Raw genomic sequence first — 24,170 nt, forward strand, 5'->3', positions numbered from 1 at the left:
ATTTATTTTAACGCGTTCATGCAAAGAGGAATCGAATCTTGCTTAGATGTGGTTGATATTGTTAATGTTTCAGTTTTATCAAGATTAAAGGAAACTAGCCATGTTTTAGCCCTTAGCCTATCTGTATATTCTCTCAATATCTGAATTTAAAATTTGGGCACCTTCTGTAGGATCTTTAATCAACATATATAAAGGTGTATTATCCGCAAATAATTTTATATTTGACTGTAATTTTTCGGCAATATCATTTATGTAGATCAGAAAAAGTAAAGGACCGAGAACCGAGCCCTGCGGAACACCAGCCATGACAACTGAGTTACCAGAGGAGGCATTTTCGACGACAACACACCGTGTTCTGTCAGTTAAATAGCTTTGAAGCCACTCCAATAAGCCTCCTCTAATAGCGGCAGCGTCCAGCTGTCGTCAGAGACCGGCATGCCAGAACACAATTCTCACATAGTGCCGGTCATCTATAAATGGTTTATGTCTGTAAGTTAATTTATAGTGGAGTCTCCTTTCATGAAACCACTTTGGAACTTTGTTAGTAGTGAGTTGTCGCGGAGGAACTTAAATATATGCTTATGTATGCATTTTTCAAAAACTTTTAACGATCGGTCGAAAGTTAGAACAATCTGATTTACTGTCTTTTTGTGGAGAGCTAAAACGTTTGCATGTTTCCAAGTTTGGGGAAAAGATCGGGTATTGAGTGAAAGATTAAAAAGAGAACATAGCGGAATAGAAATATCTTCAGCAACTGACTTAAAGTAATTTACCACTAATTTTATCAGGACCAGAAGACTTTGATATATCAATACAACTAAGCATATCTTTATATTCCGGGGGGTGTAATGTTCGTTCATTAATTAAGTTCTCTTTGTGACTAGGACAAAGCAAAGGGTGATTAGTGTCGTTCAATTCATTCTGGTTTTCAAAAAGATATATTCAACGCCTCCGCTTTATCGCGTGATGTAAATGCTGTGTTGTTGTTAGTATTGAGTGGTGAGATTTCTTTTGTTTGTTTGCTTTTTAAAAGCAAGCACTGTACAAAAATAACACTTGATATGTGAAAACTTTCCTATTTTGATGGTTGGGTGTTTGGTTGGTTGTTTCTTCCTAGATGTTGGTGTTAATAGCCTTACTTTAAGTAGCATAAAACGAACATTGTCGCTATAAAGTCTTCAAATGAAAACTGTTATTACATTTGGAAGAATTATATATGCCATGTAAGACAATCATCACCAGACACTAAGCAGGTGGGCTAATCTGTATGACATGTAAGGCAACCATCACTAGACTCTAAGCAATTCTTCTCCAGGATAGGCCACACCATGATGATGATGCACATGGCACACAGACCGAGACACCGCTGCTACATCGTCTATTGAACACAACCGAATCAATCTTGTTAGTTTCCTTTCTCTTGAGTTTCTATTCCATTATTGTTAGTTTGTTAGCGTGAATAGAGGCCTAGTTGTTAAATAGGTGTTTTTCCTGTGTGGTCCACGAACCCGACCACCGTATCACCCTGTCGCCAATAACCAGTACAGTAATATTATATGAACATTGAACATCTGTATATCTATTTTATATTCTGGTAATGTTATTTTACTGAAATGTTGTCCTGCATATCATCGAAAAGGAAATGCTGGAACAATTTATAATTGGTCTAGACTGAATGGATACTAACAGGGAATAACGGCTATTTTTCAAATATATTCATGTCTAAATGTGATAGTGCTATTCTTTGAAAGTATATTATTAGCTGTATTTTAACAAAGCATACAACCAACAGCAGCATGATCGTCCGTCACTAAATCAACATTCTGAAATTTGGTGGAAAAAACCTAAAATATTCGTAACTTTGATTACAAGGTTTCTTTAACAAGGGAAATAACTCCAAATGTTATTGATACCGAACTTTAATACGGTTAATCGTAATAAACTAGTCAGACAATCATAAGACGTTCGCAATATTTCAAGAACTCTCATCCAGAGAGTAATTGCAAAGTTTTGATGAAACACAAATCTTAAATTTGTTGAGGGATACTAAGACTGTTGATAAGTTTAATCCTAATGATTAGCAGGTAATGGTAACAGGGCTAGGTAACGCTAACTAGTACCCGGTTTACGGTCAAGATCAGTGTTTGGTGCAGCCATCTCTTGACATTTCACTCAACGTCTTAACGTTAAATAGATCCTGCCGGTTCTTTCCCTACCTGTAATTATAGTAGTATGTATAACAATGGGTTAGTGAACCGTGGAATTATGAACCCAAGTTTGAAATAACAGGCACACAGTGAGACTAATGTCCCGCGTGAATCCCAAAATAAATAGATTACTTGGCCATTTATCTTTTATAAAACATTGAACAATGAAATTGTTTATCCCTTAGTCACTCTTGATTCAATTGGAATCAAATTCATCGTGTCATAAGCATTGACAACTCGAACTGTTGATCTCTGCTTAACGCAGTCTAGTCTTAAATCTGTGGATCTGTCGGTAAGCCAGGTAAGTCCCAAAACAATGAAATCACGAAAGGTGGTGCACATGGATATGTTTCGCCAACTTCTACCTGTTCCAGTTTCTTCCTATGGGGTGACAGTGTAGAATTGTCCTGCTTTTCGGTCCAGAGCCGTGGCGCTTCATTGCCCGCCCCCTTACCCCCGGTCTCGGCAAAGGACTTCTTTTTCCAATCCCAACGTTTCGACATCCAACAGAAGACAATACACTAGATACGTGTTAACAATAAACTACTTGGCCTTTACTTGAAAACCACGAGGTTTGAACAAGTAAGATTTTAGTTGCTTACTGCCAGGTTATTGTGTTGTCTGTGAAGTATTAGTTTTCAGTTTCCTAAATTCCATAGATTACAACTTAACAAAACTTTCTAGGACACTTAATTCAAATATATCAGAACATAATTATAAAACCCTGGAAGGAAGGTACCAAATGCCAAAAATGTGTAGTTCTGATCGAGATTGAAGGCTTGGTTAAATTCAGAAATGTACGTTCTTGTTTACAGGAGCGAAATAAAATTTATCTATAATTTTTTTAAAAAATCAGCCCAGTCTGATGCGTACATACGAGGCTGTGCCACCTTTCTCAAATTTCCCCTTCTTAATAGAAAGATCATTCACGGAATTTGTCTTTGATTGAATCTTTTTGTGTAAGGCCATGACGTTTTGGGGACGTATTTTGCGATCGAGCTTGTACGACCGTTAGTTCACACCATAAAAGTCTGTTCGGATTCATTATATTTATTTCAAATTTATTATATGGGTCCGTAGTAATGCGAGGAGGATCCCTGGTGATTTTGATGATGACTCGATACTTTTTTCATAAATAAACGGCCGATTTTCGAAATTCGTTTGTCCTCACTCTACGGTATTCGTGGATTCTTATGTAGGACAGAAGCAATACAAAGAAGATACCTATCGATTTTGACGTCGGTCGAATTTTTTTTTTGCTGCGCTATGGCACCGAAAGTGACTTTCACCATGGCTACATTTATTCCTGGAATATTATCAGGTTGTTTTTTTTGTAGGACCCCTTATTGATCGTGTACCTTTTCGTTCCAGTAAATCAGGGCGTACAATTCAGATGTTTATCGAAGCTTTGAACCTCGATCAGAAAGACAAATTTTCGCATTTGGCAAAAAGAAACCACCGTCGGTAATCTCCAAAGACCGAGTTAGACACCCCAACTGTTAGGCAAAGAGAGGCTAAGGGTAGGTAAATCTAATCCTAAATTAGAGATAGATTACCCCCCCCCCCCATGTCAAATTAGAGACATAACTAGGGACAACCCATGAAAATGTAGAGGATTAGTCAAAATATTCACTTGCTGAAAATCTATGCTAAATTTAAACATTCTACTTCAGTTAGATTTATTCCTCCCCTTCTAACGAATTTTCGGTCGAAATATAACGATTACTTGTCGCCTAAATAGAATAGAATTACAAACATTAAACGGGCATTATGTCAGAGCTAAATCTGCCTATTGCAGGTCTCTCTTTAGGCCTAAATTTTTATATAAATTACTGCTAAAGCTATTTCACATACTAGTTAAACATTAAACATACATTATGGTAGATTAGACAAAAAGCTGGCAGTTCTCACTGTAATAGTTAAGCTTCTCTATAAGTCTCGATTGTCATTATTACCGCAGTCACGATCATTAAATAAGTCTCGAGTATCCATTTTTCCGTTTAATCATCAACGGGCGTTGAACAGCAGATCGGATTCAAACCCAATGGAAATCGGACACATAACATGACACTGAGAGTTGAATGCGGTCTTTTCACGTTAATAAATGTCTAATTAATACTTTAAATGACATTTCAGGCCTAAAGAAAGACCCGCCATAGACAGAGTTACCTCTAATGAACTTACCTTTCCAAGACCATAAACAACTCTTGGTGCCATCGGATCGCTCCGATACTAAGTAGATATAAATACGTTTCACTGTTCATGCGATTACCGTAAAGTGGATAATCGAGATGTTGTTTTTTACAGTGTTATTGAAAAGAGGATAACTCGGCTCAGAGTCACATGTAATTTGATTGAAATTATCAACACGGTTACTTCCTTTTCATTATCTATCTTTTTAACTATTTTATAGCGAGAACTACCAACTCTTTATCCAATCTTACCTAATGCCCATTAAAGTATAACATTGTATGAAACCTAATATACTCTTCAAAAAAAGAAACGCACAGTAACATTTCGTCATCGGTATGCCCTCACTCTACCATCGCCTTGTTGTAAGAGTAACCGCGACTCGTCGTTGAACCAAACTGTTCTCCTGTGTTGCTGTGGCCATACCCCGCGTGTCTGAACTTCGTAATTCCGTTTCACGTAGGTATCTATGGACTGTCTAGTCTGAGTTACACCGTCCATGAATTGCTGCTGTAGTAGAAGTCGCTGTTCTGAACAGTTTCCGCAAATGACGTAACCGGATGTGACGATCCAGGGCAGGTGGGGTCACCCTTGTTGGCCCAAGTCTTGGCGGCCACGTGTTGAATTTCGCTGCCGGTATCCCAAAAGCGAGAAATGGTACTCTAGGAAAGATTCAGCAGCCTGGCTACATCTGTCTGGGATTCATCTGATTGTAACCGACCGGTAGCGTTGTTACATTGGCCTTCGTTCAGATGTGGCATCATGAGTGTTTACATGTGCAACTGATTTTGAAACCAAGAACCCCTTGCGAAAACTCGTGTTTCTTAGTGCAATCAAGCGAAAACAAATTTCGGCAAAAAGTATGACCAGTCACAATTAGTGACCCTACATTTAAAGTTAGTAATGAATTTCTTTTATCCTTACATAAATGATACTTAAAACAAGTATATATGGAAACAACGATCCCGTTTAATAAAAAAATGGGCTGTGCGTTTCTTTTTCTCAAGAGTGTATAACTGCACTTTTCGTATGACCTATTTGGCCATAATTTCATATTTTTAAGTTATATTTTTAAAATGTATTAAAATAAAGCCCTAAAAAAGATGGTATCTAAAAGAATAATCCTATTAATCCTATAATTCACTATTGCCAGTTGAAAAATTGGCAAAAATATCATTTTCAACTTCAAATTCAAACGTTTGAAGAATTCTTTTCCATGGTGGGGAATAGGAAAACAAGGGATGTAATTGGGAGGTTATTGTGTTTTTATTTCCGGTTTGAAGATTTTTAAGTGTGAGAAAGATAACCTATGATCGTATAATAGTGAGTTGACAACCTATTGAGCAAAAGACATAGAAATAATTATGTTTTGACTTTAACTTTAAGGTATAACTGGATGTTATAGAAGGCGTTAATTAGAGGTTAATTATTTTCTACACATATATAGTGTGCCTATGAGATTTTGATCCTATGAACCTCCCTCCGTCAAGATTTTACTTTATATCTCATGTTAATATGGATATTGTTGATATTATTTTAATACATTTATAAACAATTTTTCTTGTTGTAAATATTTGAACAGTAACCTTAATATTCATTTGGTGTGGAGACCCAATGTTTATTAATCCTTGTATTGATGTCAGGGGCACATTTAAACAGTATTCGAAAAGGTGTCATAACGTTCAATACAGCCATGGCGTTAGGACTCATAAGAAAGTTTAATCATTATAATATTTTAATTGTGTCGGTTTGTGTATGTTGGAGTACAGCCGTTGATATAACTGTTCTGACAAATGTTGGAAATATAACTGGTTCTATTGAAGATGTAAATGTTGGTCCAAACACAGTAAAAATATCAACATATCTGGGTATACCGTTTGCTGAACCACCAATCGGCAGTCTCCGGTTTTCTAAGCCACGACCAAAGCCACAATTCAACGAATTTTTTTTAGCTAGAAACTATAGCGCCTCCTGTCACCAATTCAAGCCATTCTGGGATACCAGCACAGATAACGATTATCAAAATGAAGATTGTCTGTACCTAAACGTTTTTAGTCCTGATATTGATCAAAGCGGTAAAAGGTACGCTGTACTTGTATGGATTCATGGTGGATCCTTCCTTTTTGGTGCCGGTAGGATGAGACCATGTAACATTCTAGCAGCCTATGGTCAGGTTATTGTAGTTTCTATCAATTATCGTCTTGGGGTTTTCGGCTTCTTAAGTTCTGAAAACAGTGCCGCGGGTGGGAATTATGGACTTTGGGATCAACATCTTGCTCTGAAATGGGTTAAAAATAATATTGCGGGTTTTGGAGGCGATACTACAAAAATTACGGTTTTTGGAGAATCGGCTGGTTCGGCAGCTGTTATGTTCCAGGCTATCTATCCTGGTAACGAAAATTTGTTCCAAAGAGTCATAGCAGAAAGTGGTTCAGTTAACGCTGATTGGGCTGTTACGAAAGACCCAGCTTACAAATTAAAGAAATATGCTGCTAGATTAAATTGTACACGTTCATCACTCGAAGAGACGGTAGCATGTTTAAAAAGTATTAAAAATCCAACAGAGATGACAACGAAGTCCGATCTTACATTTAGCGCTGGGCTGTTGGACTGGTGTCCAACGATAGATAACGATTTTATAACAAAGGAAAGGATTGAAGCACTGAATAACCCAACACAGGAAACACAACTGACATATTTCAATCAATTAGATCTTATTATGGGAACAACAAGATTTGAAAGTGATCAATTTCTGTTGAATGAACCTGAATATGAATCTACTTTTATAAATGGATCAGCCTCAATTACAGAAGTCGAGGTGGCAATTCGGGCAGTTATCTTTCGCTCTTTATCAAGGATTTATCATCCTGATTTGGTTTCATTTATGCTCGCAGAGGTACTTTTCCAATATAATAATTTTAAAGATCCATTCGATAAAAATTTGCATATGCAACAATTAGAAAATTTCGTTACCGACGTGGAATTTTTTGTGCCTACTTATAAAGCTCTAGAAAATCATGCTTATGATAAAATTTCATCTAAAACATACCAATATGAATTCAATCAACTGAATCCATTTAGACCCCATCACCCTTGGATGACTGGGGCTGTTCATGCTGATCAACTGAAATATGTATTTGGATCTGTCTATATGATGTCCCAGAATGAGACCGTGAGAAACACAGAATGGTCCTTGGCTAGAACAATTATGACATACTGGTCAAATTTTGCCAAGTCGGGGTGAGTAAGATCGGAATATGTTTATTACCCGTTTCCGTTTCCGTAGGAATTTTAATAGAAATAAAATGAAATGGGGTTTAAGTTTAACGTCCTACGGTTCTGCTCCGACTGGGCTAATATAGGCGGGATTTTGATAGAAATGGAAAGCGAATGTACGACACAATGATTATTGAAAAGACAAAACTGTGCTTAAAGTTTTAAAAGGAACTTGATCTGTTTTCTCGGACAGCTTTTCTCAACTGATTAAGACCGTCGGCCACCTCTTCTGTAGATACACCTCTTTCAGAGATAATATCAGCAACCCGTTCACATTCATGGCAATGCTGTCAAACATTCGCTTGAAAAAGAAGAATAAGAGGTACACCTGCCTATTGCAGGTCTTTATTCTGGCTTCAAATGTTATTTAGCTATTTATTCACATGGACAGGCCTATAAATAACAAACTCTCTAGATCTCGATTTTCAAGTACCGTTGCTGCGACAAAAAACACTCTATGCTACATCTTCAAATACCTTTAACTTAGCTCAGAATAAAGCAATTTGAATGAAATTTTCAATATGTTCATTATCCACTTTTGATCTACTATAGCATATACTTTGTTAAAAAAAATATAATATTTTGAGTTTTTAAAGTCCTCAATTTGATTCCAGTTTAGTGGTCTGAACTTTTTACAAAAGAAAATTTTATGTTCATGTTTTTCACTAAGGGCGAAAATAAATTGTTGAAATACCTACAAGGAATTTTTTTAAATAGTTTTGTAACCATGCATGCTATAAATTATTCTAATTGCTATCATCATTAGATTTCTCTCGTGCTGTAGTATATCTATTTTTATTTGTCTATTTCAGAAATCCAAATACACCTGTAACACCAGATGTTATTTGGGAAACGTATGACCGTCAAGCTAGAAAGCATATTTATCTTAAATCCGGCGAGGTAGAGGTGAGAAGTAACTTAAATAGACGTCGAGCTGAGTTTTGGACTAACTATCTACAGGGGTTAATAAAAAGATACTCAGACTTAAAACAAGATAAACCCATTTGTAAGCCTACCTCAGATGCTGTCATTTTGAAATCGTATGTGTTGATATTAATTGCTGGTCTTGGATTTAATTTCTTAACAGTAATCTAAATAAATGTCATTCACATCAGATCTTTAAACATACATTATGCAAGGGCTAAATTTGCCTATTGCAGGTCTTTCTTTAGGCCTTATAATTCATATCTTCACTGTTATTACCTCAATTGTCTTTTTTATTTTTATTGAATATTATTCAGTGTTTATATGAAGCTCTAGTGTAATAGTATTTGAATAAAATTATGTATCCAGAAACCTATTTAAACATACATTATGCAAGAGCAAAATCGGCCTATTGTAGGTCGTTCTTTAGACCCAAAATGTTATAAAAACTATTAATTAGACATTAATTAGCTTATACAAACCATAATCAACTCTCGATGGTAAGGCTAGCCTGTGATGTTTGTTGGATTATAGTTCGAATTGCTGCAAAACTTTCCCTTAAATGGATAATCGAGACTATTAGTATTATCTTACCGACTTTAGTAATGATGATCGAGGTTAAGCGGAACTTTGACTCGCTTAGTTCTCGGTTCATAGTGGATCAATTTGACAGAAATTTTCAGCAAATTGCTTTTACAGTATGTAGTAATCTCCCATAATGTATCTTTAAGCCTGGGGTCTTAAATTACCCTTGTTACCGACAAGGTTTTTCACACTACGTGTTTGCACAAAGAATAAGAAACACCATACTTATATTAGAACGAGCGCACTTTACATTAAATATCCTAGATTATTTTACGTCAGCTTCCACCAAAATGATATTACCGAGGCGTGTTTATACGCGCCACCCACAAACCCACCCATAGTATCACCCAGTCGCCAAAAACCAGTACCATATATATTATATGAAAATTGAAAATTATTTGATGATAAAACTATACAGGGTATATCTATTTTATATTCTCGTAATGTCATGTTACTGAAATGTTGTCCTGCATAGCATCTAAAAAGAAATGCCGGGAACAGTTCATGATTTGCATACAATGAATAAATATTACAGGGCATAAAAGGCTATTTTTGCAAGATATCCTTGGTTGATATCCTTGTTAAGCTGACACCGTTGATTAATAGTCAGTATTCTAAACTAATGTATAGTATCTATAATCTATAGAAAGTGGTTATAATTATACAGTTGTCATTAATTAGCAGGTGTGTAACAGTTATTTGTTGCTTAGTCAACGATATCAACGTTATAGTGTTAATAATTACGATAGCTTGCCACACAACAAAGTATACAACCAACAGAAGCATGGTCTGATATTTGGTTGAAATTAATCTATAATTTTGCAAGCGATCGTTAAAAAGGGAAATAACTCTAACATTTATTGATATTGAACTTTAAACGTAATAACCTCGTCAAGCAATCAATCATAAGACATTAGCAATATTTCAAGAACTCACATACAAAAATTAATTGCAAGTTATTGATAAAACACTAATCTTGATGATGGATGCTAAGACTTTTGATAAGTTTCAACCTAATGACTAGAATAACACGAGCGGGTAATGGTATCAACTGGGGTGGGTAATGCTAACTAGTACCCGGTTTACGGTAATGACCAGTGTTCGGTGCAGCCATCTCTTGACATTTGCTCAATTGCTTAAATAGATCCTGCTGGTTCTTTTCCTACCTGTAATTATAGTAGTATGTATAGCAATGGGTTAGTGAACCGTGGAATTATGAAGCCAAGTTTGAAATAACAGGCACACAGTGAGACTAATGTCCCGCGTGATTCCCAAAATAAATAGATTAATTGGCCATTTATCTTTTATAAAGCACGGAACAATAAAATTGCTTATCCCTCTCTTTAATCACTCTGATTCAATTGGAATCAAATTCATCGTGTCATAAGCATTGACAACTCGAACTGTTGATCTCTGCTTAACGCGGTCCAGTCTTGAATCTATGGATCTGTCGGTAAGTCAGGTTAAGTCCCAAAACAATGAAATCATGAAAGGTGGTGCACATGGATATGTTTCGCCAACTTCTACTTGTTCCAGTTTCTTCCTATAGGGTGACAGTGTAGACGTGTCCTGCTTTTCGGCCTAAGGCCATTGCGTTTCAATGCCCGCCCCCTTCCCTCCGGTCTATGAAATTGTTGGGAGGTAAAATATATCCAGATAAAGGTGTTTCTGATTACACTTCACGGGTGTGGTCTCCGCAAATGACTTCTTTCTCCAATCCCAACATTTAGACATCCAAAAGAAGACAATACACCAGACAAGGCCTTTACTTGAAAACAGTTCCAAGATATTTCCCACGAGGTGTGAACAAGTAAGATTTTAGTAGCTTACTACTCGGTTATTGTGTTGTCTGTGAAATATTAGTTTTCAGTTTCCTAAATTCCATAGATTACAACTTAACGAAACTTTCTAAGACACTTATTTCAAATATATCAGATCATAATTATAAAACCCTGGAAATAAGGTGCCAAATGCCAAAAATGTGTAGTTTTTATCGAGATTGAAGGCTTAGTTAAATTCAGAAATGTTCATTCTGGTTTACTGGAACCAAATAAAATTTATCTATAAATATTAAAAAAAACCCAGACCCAGTCTGCTGCGTCCCTGTGTGGCTGTGCCACCGTTCTGTTTTGTTTTTTGTAAAATGTTTATTCACCAAATTTTACAATATCATATATATATATATGATATTGTAGGATGTATTTATATATACATTAATATATAACATCATGAAATGGTTATAAAGCGTTAGGAAGCGCCTATGTACATTGAAATAAAACTCTTTTTTTTTTAAAAAAAAAAAACGTCAATGCTTATCTCATTTTGGTGAAGTCATTTAAATACGTAGGAAAAAGACAATACAAAGAAGACATTCACTATTCACCCCGTCTACATTCAGTTTTATTTTGTATGACCCCTTATCGAATTTGACATTGCTTGATCGTGAACCTTTTCGTTCCAACCTAAACCTAAATTAGAGATAGATGAATTTTCAATAATGAATAATAACCGCCCAGACCCCAATACCCCCCCCCCCCCCCAAATAAAAAAAAATGTGTTCAACGGACATATACTTTAAACAAAGATATAACTTGGGACAGTCCATGCAAATGAATAGGATTCGTCAAGATATTCACCTGCTGAATTAAATATTCTACTTCAATTAGCATTATCCCCTCCCCCCTTCTAACTTCTAACAATTTTTCACTCGATTTAGAGTATAAAGATTACATCGAATATCGAAGTTATAACACACATATTGCGTACATGTATATAGCTGTTACTTGTCGCCTTAATAGAATTACAAATATTAAACAGGCATTATGTAAGAGCTAAATCTGCCTATTGCAGGTCTCTCTATTGGCATAAAATGTTATATGAATTACTAATTAGACATCAAAGATACATTATGGAAGATTACTTAAAGAACTGACAGTTGTCACTCTAATAGTTAAAACAAGATGATGTAAAGGGAATATGCTGAAAATGTCCGTCAAATTGCTTCACTCTAATTGGACACATAAGATGGCACCGAGAGTTGATTATAGTCTTTCATGTCTAATTAATAGTTTATATAACATGTCGGGCCTAAAGAAATACCTGCAATAGGCAGATTTATCTCTTGCATAATGGACGATTAATGAACTTCTCAAGACCATAATTAACTCTCGATGCAATCGGATTGCTCCGATATTAAGCAGATATAATTACGTATTGTGCTTGATGTGGTTACCGTAAAACTGGATAATCGAGACTTTGTTTATTATGGTAACAGCGGTAGCAACAACAATCGAACCTACGGTGTTATTGAAACGAGGATATCTCGGCTTAGAGTGGTGTAATTTCCTTTTCATTGTCTATTTTTTTAAATATTGTAGCGAGAACTGGCAGCTCTTTATCTAATCTTACCTGATGCCCCTTTAAGTATGTCATTGTATGAAACATAATATAACTGCACTTTTCATGTGACCTATTTGGTCACAAACTACATTTTCTCACTTGAAAATAAATGTGTAAGGTATGAGACAAATATTCGGTATGGCTGTGTAGCCTAAATAGAATAACGTACAATAGTACATATAGTATACACCTTGTACAAACATAATATAACCACACTATATATCACCCGTGATCAATATAGATTTTCCCAATTTCCCCAATGTTCATTTTTAACTCTTCGCCGATAAGATCTTTCGCCAAAATGTCGTAAGGTTGAATGTTTTCTACCCAAATCATGTATAAGATTGACCAAGTAAATATTGATATACACAAACTGGGAATGACATACTAGTAAAGATATATCCACCCGCCTTAAATTACAGTATAACAAATTACCCCCACCCCCTTCTAAAAAAGCCATGGGAAAACAGAGGGGTGAACTATAAGAGTTTAAATGCAGAATAGGCATATTTCAGTACGTCATTTTCTATAAAAGGTGTTGTTTATGACTAGTCAAATTTCTGTGGGTGTAATATGAAAATTATTTAAAGAAGAAGTTTTGATGCCGATCGAAGCGGGTCACCAAAAGTTTTATTTCCAATTTTGATTAATCACAGTGGGAATTGTAACAATCTAACTCGTTTAACCCTGATTAGTAGTAATGTAAACAACAGGGTTTAAAAGTGGTCGGCATTTCTTCTCCTTATAACTAGCAACCATCTAGGAAGATAACAAGAGAGGATGCGATTTAGAAAGAACTGTAATTAGAAATGCCACAAAGGAAAACTTATTGTTTAATTACGTTCATAAAAATGATATTTTTTTTACCAAGTATGTTAAGTTGGTATATAAACATTAACGTTGTGATGTTGGCCGAAGCCTAGACTTTTATACACAGCATTATTCAGCCGAAGAGGGCGGGCATACAAGATGATGCCTTGGAGAGACATAAATATAAAACGGAGATTTGAAGGATGAAATGAGGGTATATACAAACGACAATGACTGAATGTTAAAAAGAGTTAATTATTTTTTACACATGTATAATATAACAGTGTGGCCATGACATTTTGGTGCCCGATCCTCCCTCCGTCAAGGTTTTACATTATATCTTCTGTTATTATTGATATTCTTGATATTATTTTACTATATTTCTAAACAGTTTTTCTCGGTGAAGGGTGCCTTTCAAAATCTTGTTGTAATATTTGAACAGTAACCTTAATATACATTTGTTGTAGAGACCCACTGTTTAGTAGGTCTTGTATTGAGGTCAGGGGCACATTTGAACAGTATTCTTAAAGATCATATCATAACGTTCAATACAGCCATGGCGTTAGGACTTATAAAAAAGTTTAACCATCATTATATTTTAATGGCGTCGGTTTGTGTATGTTGGAGTTCAGCTGTTGATATAACCGCTTTGACGAATGTGGGAAATATAACTGGTTCTATTGAAGATGTAAATGTTGGTCCAAAGACAGTAAAAATATCAGCATATCTGGGAATACCGTTTGCTGAGCCACCTCTCGGCAATCTCAGGTTTGCTAAACCACAACCGAAGAAAAAATTCGACAGAACGTTTCTGGCTAAAAACTATAGCGCCTCTTGTCATCAAATTAACCAATACTGGGATGTAGGGGCAGAAGATGAAGATTGTCTGTATCTTAACGTCTTTAGTCCGAATATTGATCAAAGTGGTACGACAAAGTTTGCAGTCTTTATATGGATTCATGGTGGATCGTTTATGTTCGGTGAAGGTAAAGCATCAACAAGTAGCATTTTAGCAGCCAATGGCCAGATTATTGTTGTTTCTGTGAATTATCGTCTTGGGGTTTTCGGTTTCTTAAGTTCTGGAAATAGTGCTGCAGGTGGGAATTATGGACTTTGGGATCAACATCTTGCTATAAAGTGGGTTAAGAATAATATTGAAGGTTTTGGGGGTGATGCATCAAAGATTACGATCGCTGGTGAGTCTGCTGGTTCAGCCTCTGTTATGTTCCAGGCTATTTATCCGGGCAATGAAAATTTGTTCCAGAGAGTAATAGCTGAAAGTGGTTCCGCTAACGCTAATTGGGCTATCACTAAGGATCCAGCTTCCAAATTGAAGCAATATGCGGCAAGATTGAGTTGTACGCGTACATCGCTTGAAGAGATCGTAGAGTGCTTAAGAAGTATCGAAAACGCAACATCGATGACATTGAAGTCAGATCTAACATTTAGTACAGGCATGCTGGATTGGTGTCCAACAATAGATAATGATTTTATAACAAAGGATAGGATTGCAACATTGAATAACCCAGCACGGGAAACAGGCCTGACAAATTTTAACCAATTAGATCTTATTATGGGAACAAACCGATTTGAAAGTGACTCATTTTTGTGGGTTGCGCCGGAGTATGCATCTACTCTCATAAATGCATCAGCCTCTGTTACAGACGTAAAAGTGGCGATTCGGAATGCCATTTCCCGTGCTTTATCTATGGAATATGACTCTGAATTATTTCAATTTATGCTTGCAGAAGTACTTTTCCAGTATGATAATTTTAAAGATCCTTTAGATAAAAATTTGTATATTCAACAATTAGTCCATTTCTTTACCGATTCGACCTTTTTTGTGTCTACCTACACAGCACTAGAGAATCATGCTTACAATAACAAAGCAACTAAAACATATCAGTACGAATTCAATCAGCTTTATCCATCGCGACCACATCATCCATGGATGACAGGGGCCGTCCATACCGATGAACTGGATTATGTATTTGGATCTATCTATGAGAAGATTAAGAACGAGACCGTGAGAAACACAGAATGGTCACTGGCAGAACGATTAATGGAATACTGGACAAACTTTGTCAAGTCAGGGTGAGTAAAATATTTAGGTTTGATCTTTATATTTATATTTTCGTCTATATCTTTCAGTTCGTTTTTAATAGGGATTTTATTAGAAATGGCGAAAGTGTGTACACGACATTGATTAATGGTTAGACCATGTTTTTGTTTTTAGTTTAACATGACGATTTAATTAGAATGGGTGGTTGGATGGCCGAATGGTTTAACGCGTGCGCCGTGGTTCAGAAGGTCTGTCATTGAGTAGGGCCGTTTGACTAACGTAATATATGGCGGAGTTTAGAACTTTTTTGGGGGGTATCCGTTTAATGTTACTTAATAAAACTGAAATTTGAACATTAAAAAGAATGTATTTGATTCCAAACTTTCGAGAGGTACAATATTATCTACATGTGGCTCTTCAAGTGATCTGTAATTTTGTGTAGGTCATTAAGTATAACTTTTAGCCATTTCATCATTATAAAATGCTTTCTGGTCAAGTCTGCGCACTTATTTGATCAATGGGTTCGCTCTCTTTGTCTTTTATTGAAAGACTGTGATGTCAGCTGGGTGTTTTGGTTAACACTTCATTCAGAGTGATCCGTTAGCGCTCACTATGAATGGTTCGCCAATGACAAATCAAATGACGACCGATTGCTTTGATTAATAAGTTTTATTAAACTTCTTAGAACTTTGTATCAAAATAAACTAGCTATACCCTTATCGACAACCTTCGTGGAGCCGAAGTACTTTTAACTTCATTTTGCTCGTTCAATTCTAATTATTATTCAATAAAGCATTATAGTAGCGTTAATCCCGTTTACTAATGTCCACTTAATATTAAAGAATAATGATGGTTTAATTTCATGTTTTTGCGCTACTGGGCGACAAAAAATTGTTGAGGTACCACCTCAAACAAAGGATGCTATATAATTTTCTAATTTCCACCAATTTGGACGCATTTGTATATTTCAGAAATCCAAATACACCTGAAACACCAGATGTTATTTGGGAAACGTATGACCGTGAAGCTAGAAAGTATATTTACCTTAAATCAGGCGAGATAGAGGTGAGAAGTAACTTAAATGGACGTCGAGCTGAGTTTTGGACTAACTATCTACAGGGGTTAATAACAAGATATTCAGATTTAAAACAAGAGAAAACCAATTGTAAACCTAGCTCAGATGCTGTTAATTTGAAATCTTATTTATTGATGTTAATTGCTGGACTTGTATTTAGTTTATTGACAACAACCGGTAATCGAGAGTAAAAATTCACACAGCCGACTTGAAAACATAATGTAGCATATAACCCATTAAAATACCATCCCTCCGGTATATAAAGTGAATTATAAGAGGTAGATGTGTAACAGTAGTTATATTTATAATGTTGATAAATATTGTGTAAATAAAGTGAAGGTGCTTTTCGAGACGTTTATCGTTATTTTTATTTACAGTGTTGATATAATATGTTGGGTAAATAATGTGAAATATATGAAAACTGAAACAATCCCGTAAACCGATATTGTGAAAATCCTATGTATTATTGTTAAAATTCCAAGATTTGAATTTAGTACATAGCTTTAATCGACATTTGGGAATAAATTCCCCTCATAACAAACATTTAATTTAAATTCTAAACAAATCCTTATGTGGTTCGAGATATCGATGTATCTTTAAAGCAAAGATCACGTTAAACGTTGGCGAACGACAAAATAATCCTAAAGGTCTGCTAAGCTATATTCCGTCCAATCACAATCAGCCGGGATTAGACGTTTGTATACATATGAGATCCGATATGCGTTATGCTTTGTTCTAAAAGCAATCTTATTATTACATAATTATGAAAAAATCTGATTCTCCCTCTTGATTGATCGAATTCCCGGTTGTACGTGACAAGGAGTAGGGTCGCTTGTCCAACCTCGTGGGTTTTCTCCGGGTCCTCCGGTTTCCTCCCACTGCTAAAGACCCCTATGCGCAAGCGAATTATTGAAATAAAATTAAACTATATGTTAGTCCCGAAATGACCTAGTTTGTGTCGAGTGGACGTTAAACCCCATTTCTCTCTCTCCCCTCTTTAATGGCTACGACATTAACAACGTGTCAGTATATAATACAAACTATTATCTTACTAAGACAATAATTTATCAATGATTTGTACAATGCAATAAATAATCCCTGACCAATTTTCACCAATCGGGATCCCGGGATAAGGGGCCGGGATGGTGAGATTTCAGATTCGTCTCATTTTCCAATTCATACAAGTGCGCCTCGCGTAGCATGATAGATGTGTTGGGCATATTGTCGAATCCACGCACACCTATACAATTCGAACAGACAAATCTATAAAGCGCAATGCTCGGTTTTTAATACGTTTTGTCATGAACTAATTCGGAGAGAAACGTAACCCCACGCATTTTTGCGCATTGGCTAATCAAAGCATGATTAGTATTTACAATTATCCTTTGAAAATATAAGTAAAGAGGATGCAGTAAGTAAAAAGCAAAAATGCTTATATAAAACTTGTTCCGTAATAATGGTCATTACGATATATATCTATAAAATATTGAATGATTAAAACCAAAGGTATAGATAAAATATGTTAAACCAAAGGTATAGATAAAATATGTGAATTTAAAGCTGGACGCATGAAAGACGAAAAAATGATTATTTTCAGAAGTAGGACATAATCATATCATTTCTGTCCGGAAGGTCTCGATTTCATCTAATAACATGTTTGAAGCCTTATTAATAAAAACCCCACACACATTGTCCCAGGCTTTCAAATAAAGCAGGGCACTATTAAAATAGGCGAGTTAGAATGTTGGAACTTGGCGCAGGTGTCTATTAGGTGATGCACATTTTCCGACAAATTGGTCGGTTAATACTTTGGAACAGAACAACTCTGCTTTTAATTGCGATAGAATGTTTAAACTTGTTGTAGATGTTCATTAGGTGAATGTCTAGACCAAGCTCAATGATTAACATTTTTTGCTAAAGCTAAGCATAGCTAAGGAATTTCAGTGGTCGATGCTTTGTGACAATATCAATTTGATTCTAACCTGTGGTGAGTGGTGAAACTTAGTGTATAGTTTCACTTCAAAACCTTGACCGAGTTTGATCGTCAACACTTTCGGCTTAGACTATCTATTGTTAGTCAATTTGATTGCTCAATACTTTTTCAAAAACGTTCAATTAATTAATTTGTTTTGTTCATTTATTTCGGGATTTTGGCGGGGAGCATCAGCCTCACTGTTGACTTGTTGATATAATAATTCTATATATATAGGTGTATATGTAATAAGTGTGCAAATTAATTCAGACGGTTTTTGTACACTATTCACGCATTGGCCAGTAGGTTAGTAAAAAGTACGCAGCTGTTATCTTCAGCCAGTGGACACCAAATAGCTCCATTATGATACGAAATCTCAGCAAATCCCTTTTCGGGAATTCCGGAATGGCACCCCAATTATCTCTCTGAATCCCGGGATTTATAGAATCCTAGGGATTTTTGAAACCCGTATTTAAACTCACTAAACGTGAATGATTTTGATGAGCAAAATTTATGTAAATGATTGATGCACAACTCCTAAATCTGATAGGGGATATCTACAGGTAATGGATACACGACTTCGAATTTTGATAGGATTCCTCCTTTTGACCCAGCAATACCACCAAGAGCTCAATACAAAATATAAAATCTCTGACCCATTGAGTGATACAAATTTTCAACTGCCATGAGTGCTTTCCTGGCGAACGGACTTTTTCCCGTAATCCAGGGTGTCCTGGAAATAAGTTCGGTGATTGACGTCAATTAGTCTGCACCCATCATTGGTCTATTTCGATAACACTGTGACGGGGTTCAACCGAGTAAACACATACCTTAGCGCGAAGGACTAGCAGGTTGAGTAGATTTCATAGAAACATTTAGATTGTTGCTGTTGTTTAAACATACATTATGCAAGAGCTAAATCTGCCTATTGCAGGTCTTTCGTTAGGCCTGAAATGTTATCTTAATTATTAATTAGACTTTAATTATAACCTATCCAGACCATAATCAACTCTAGATGGCATCGCTAGCCTGCTATCTTTAGTGGATTATGGGCTGATTTACTGAATAACTTTACTTCACGATTTAACGATTAAATGGATAATCGAGACTATACTGTTTATCGTACTGACTTTAGTAATGATGCTCGAGGCTAGGTGGAAATTTCAATCGCTTATTTCTCCCATAATGTATCTTTAAACTTACACACATTTACAACCATGTATGTAGGAACAATACAGTGTTCCGGGTTTTCGTTCATTACAGTAGAAAGAAAGCCCGACGTGAAGTTCAGAGAAGCCTGAATAGTTACAGTCCACGTCATCTCTTTATTAGGAATCGTGCCACAGGACTGTGTTCCTCGGGCTGACACAGGATATCTGGCCTCCACCACTAGCAAGGGAAATCCACTACGGAAAATCCCGACGAATGTTCTCGGCCAATACCGAGATCGAATCTTGGACTTTCGGTTTCGAGAGACGATACCTTACACGCCTAATCACTGTGACTTACTTTTGTAAATAGCTTTTATTAATGCAAATATTTGTATATGTTTTCATTTGTGTATGTTTGTTGAGTATCTTTTTATTTCGTTTTATTCCAAGAAATGTGCCTTTAAAAATCGATTAGTAATCGTGACAAGGATTAGTTGTAGAACGGCCCAGTACTTGTAAACCGGTGTATAGAGGTCAGAAAAGTATTTAAATAGGATTGTCAGTTTTATCATTACTTGATAAAAACTCGGGAAGTCCAGTCGAAATATCGCTCAGTAATAAGCAGTAATTGTATTCCATAGCATTGTGACCTGTGTATTACCAGTTCAATTACTAAATGCTATTGAAACAATTTATCATTTTATATTGTTCAATACAGACATGACGGTAATATTCACGAAGATTTTTAATCATTTTCTCCTACTCGTGTCGGGATGTGTATTTTGGAGTACAGCAGTTGATATAACGGTTTTGACAAATGTAGGAAATATAACTGGTTCTATTGAAGATGTAAATGTTGGTCCGAACAAGGTAAAAATATCAACTTATCTTGGCATACCGTTTGCTGAACCACCTGTCGGCAATCGCCGGTTTGCAAAACCACAGCCAAAGCCAATGTTCACTGACACGTTTTTAGCTAAAACCTATAGCGCCTCCTGTCATCAGTATAGACCAATTTGGGATGTCGGGACGGAGAATGAAGACTGTCTGTACCTAAACGTGTTTAGTCCTGAGATAAATCAAAGCGGTAAAAAATATAGTGTCCTAATATGGATTCATGGCGGATCCTTCCTGTTTGGTGCCGGTAGGGTGAGAACAAGTAACATTTTAGCAGCATTTGGCCAAGTTATTGTGGTTTCTGTGAATTATCGTCTTGGAGTTTTCGGTTTCCTAAGTTCTGGAAACTATGCTGCAGGTGGGAACTATGGACTTTGGGATCAACATCTTGCTATAAAATGGGTTAAAAATAATATCGAAGGTTTTGGAGGTGATACTACAAGGATTACGATCGTTGGTGAATCTGCTGGTTCGGCCTCTGTTATGTTCCAGTCTATCTATCCTGGTAACGAAAATTTGTTTCACAGGGCAATAGCAGAGAGTGGTTCCGCAAACGCTAATTGGGCTATTATTAAGGACCCAGCTTCTAAATTAAAGCAATATTCTGCTAGATTGAGTTGTTTACGTACGTCCTTTGAAAAGACGGTAGAGTGCTTGCGGAATATTAAAAACGCAACAGAGATGGCATTGAAGTCAGATATCACATATAGCGCTGGACTGTTGGATTGGGCCCCAGTGTTAGATAACGATTTCATAACCAAGGAAAGGGTTGAAGCACTGAATTACCAAACCGGAGAAACAAAACTAACCTATTTCATTAAGATAGATCTCCTCATGGGAACGAACAGATTTGAAAGTGACTCATTTCTGAAAGTTTCGCCAGAGTATAAACCTACTTTTACAAATGCATCGGCCTCTATTACAGACGTCAAGAGTGCAATTCGGACAGCTGTTCGTCGCGCTTTATCTGCGAGTTTTGATCCTGATTTTGTTCAATTTATGCTTGCAGAAGTACTTTTCCAATATGATAATTTTAAAGATCCATTAAATAAAAACTTGTATATGCAACAATTCGAAAATTGCATTACCGACCTGAACTTTTTTGTGCCTACTTACACAGCCGTAGAGAATCACGCTTACAATAATAAAACATCTAAAACATATCAGTATGAATTCAATCAGCTGTATCCATTGAGACCACATCATCCTTGGATGACAGGGGCTGTTCATGGGGGTGAATTAGATTATGTATTTGGAAATATCTATGAGACGATTAAGAATGAGACCGTGAGAAACACAGAATGGTCATTGGCAAAAACATTAATGACATACTGGACCAATTTTGCCAAATCAGGGTGAGTAAACTATGAATAAGTCATTTAGTTACATTTGTGTCATTGTTCTCGTTTTTAATCGGGGTTTTATAAGAAATAGGGTCAGTGTGTACACGCCATTGGATAATGATTAAGCCAAGTCCTTTAGTTTTAGGTTTTATGTTTCCGTCTTTCATTCGTCTATAGAAGTTTTTTCTAGATATGGCGACAGGTACAGATAACAAATGAAACCATCCGATTGTTTCTGTATGTATTAGAAAAACCCCTTTGTTTCCATTTCGAAGCTCTATATTTACTATTACTCGAACTTTGAACGTCAGAATTGATTCCCACTTGTCAACCCCCACCTATTTGTAAAGATCCGTTTAATGTTACCTGACAAAATTGAACTTCGAACGTCCGAATTGATTCCCTCATTTCACCCCTGCATATTTAAACTTGAACAAATCTAAGTGCCGGTAGGTACAGATTTACTAAAGTGTTTTGTAATTTTACAAATTTTTTGCAATTTCATCATTATACTAATTGCTTTATCATGCCTGTCTGTGTACCCTTGTCACTCGATATATAATATTATCTTGATAATATAATATGATATGAACTCTTCATCCATTGACGTAGTTAATCTAGGAGATTTTTTATTTATCTTTCAATGAGGCACCTGTCAAATTATCTCAAATTTAAGTATCTCAAGTTCTTTCTCGTCTTTAATGTCCGATAAGCTGATCGTATTTTACGTTAACACTCAACCAACTGACCAACACTATCCGTAATGACTGATATACCAACATTAAAATAACTTGCGGATCGCTTGCAGCGAACGAACAGATTTTAAGTTATGTGAAAAATTGTCCGCTTCTCAGATACCGTCGCATCACTTAAACAGGACCGCATGACTTTTGATATTTCCCGTGGCTTAAGGAAATGAAATTAAATGGGGTTTAACGTCCTACTGTTTTGCACCGATTACTGTGGCTTACAGAATAATATTGTATCAAAAAGTTCGACTCCATCTAGAACACCCTTGTGGTGTCCGGCGAGCTTTGTTACAGTGAAGAGCTGATTCCGGTCGTAAACGATTGAGATAATATCGCTTGAATGCTGAATGACGTAATAACGTAACTTTGGACTTTGGTCAAAGATGGTAGTAGATCCGATAGGCATCGTTGTCAACATGCCATTTATAGAGAGAAAACTGATTTCATATTTTGATATTTTGAGCGACAATTTTCTAAAAATGATGATGGCGGTAAAAGTTTTACTCCGTTTTGTTGCATTTTGAAAAGTTTTTGGATGAATTTGTCTATTTCAGAAATCCAAATACACCTGTAACACCAGATGTTATTTGGGAAACGTATGACCGTCAAGCCAGAAAGTATATTTATCTTAAATCAGGCGAGGTAGAGGTGAGAAGTAACTTAAACAGACGTCGAGCTGAGTTTTGGACTAACTATCTACAGGGTTTAATAAAAAGATATTCAGATTTAAAACAAGAGAAAACCAATTGTAAATCTACCTCAGATGCTGTTATATTGGAATCTTATTTATTGGTGTTAATTTCTGGACTTGGATTTAGTTTATTGACAACAACCGGTAATCGGGAGTAAAAATCCACACAGCCGAATAGAAAACATAAGACAGGATTATGACCCATTTTCGGTATCACCAGTGGTATCGCTCCTTTCTATTCCACTAACCCCTGGGTCCATTCACGTAGTCTTCACAAATTCAAATTATCTTCACTTGATCGTAGCTTAATTATACATTCGTTTACCACCACGATCTTAGTTGCAATGAAATGCGAGTTTCTTCCCTTCGTCCATTCGATTGGTCGATAAAAAAATAGCAGAAGTATCAAGGGCGGATAATTTGACTATTTGTCCCCCCCCCCCCTGAATAGACCCAGAGGTTAGCGGAGTAGAACGGAACGATACCAATGGGGATACTGAGAATGCATATGACCCATTAAAATACCACCCCTCTGGTATATAAAATCAATTATAAGAGGTAGATGTGTAACAGAAGTTTTATTTATAATGTTGATAAATATTGTGTAAATAAAGTGAAAGCCTTTTCATATTACATAGATTTTCAGACAGCACTATGACTACTTGGCGTGTCAGATAAGCGGTTTTGACGTTCACGTTCAGACGACTCAATATTTTGAGCTGAAATTTGAGACGAGGTAAATACACCATTCCTCTACATTTTGGCGTTTAAATGTCACGGACTCTTATTTCCGAGACTCTGTTAAAATCGGGACGATCCCTTTCATTACAGTGTTGATA

At 36.1% G+C, this 24,170-nt stretch overlaps 2 protein-coding genes across 2 annotated transcripts; both read left to right on the forward strand.

The window, feature by feature from the left end:
* The first annotated feature begins 6,090 nt into the window (after positions 1-6,090).
* LOC126809593 (acetylcholinesterase-like) lies at positions 6,091-9,863 on the forward strand. The gene is made up of 2 exons (XM_056099084.1): positions 6,091-6,787; positions 9,829-9,863. The coding sequence occupies exons 1-2, from the start codon at positions 6,091-6,093 to the stop codon at positions 9,861-9,863; spliced, it is 732 nt and encodes a 243-aa protein (XP_055955059.1).
* Positions 9,864-13,992: 4,129 nt separating this feature from the next.
* On the forward strand, positions 13,993-14,697 carry LOC126809592 (acetylcholinesterase-like; the record flags this gene model as incomplete). The annotated part of the gene is made up of 1 exon (XM_050534227.2): positions 13,993-14,697. A coding segment is annotated over exon 1 (705 nt), but the record flags the coding sequence as incomplete, so codon positions are not given.
* Between the last annotated feature and the right edge of the window lie 9,473 nt (positions 14,698-24,170).

Source organism: Patella vulgata, chromosome 2 (assembly GCF_932274485.2).
Source record: "Patella vulgata chromosome 2, xgPatVulg1.2, whole genome shotgun sequence".
Lineage (NCBI taxonomy): Eukaryota > Metazoa > Mollusca > Gastropoda > Patellidae > Patella > Patella vulgata.

Excerpts from the sequence above, each read along its gene's own strand:
- LOC126809593 (XM_056099084.1), top strand. The coding sequence starts at position 6,091 with ATGGCGTTAGGACTCATAAGAAAGTTTAATCATTATAATATTTTAATT. Across the intron at positions 6,788-9,828 it reads GTTCCAGGCTATCTATCCTG|AAAGTGGTTATAATTATACA; the intron begins GTAACGAAAATT and ends TATAATCTATAG.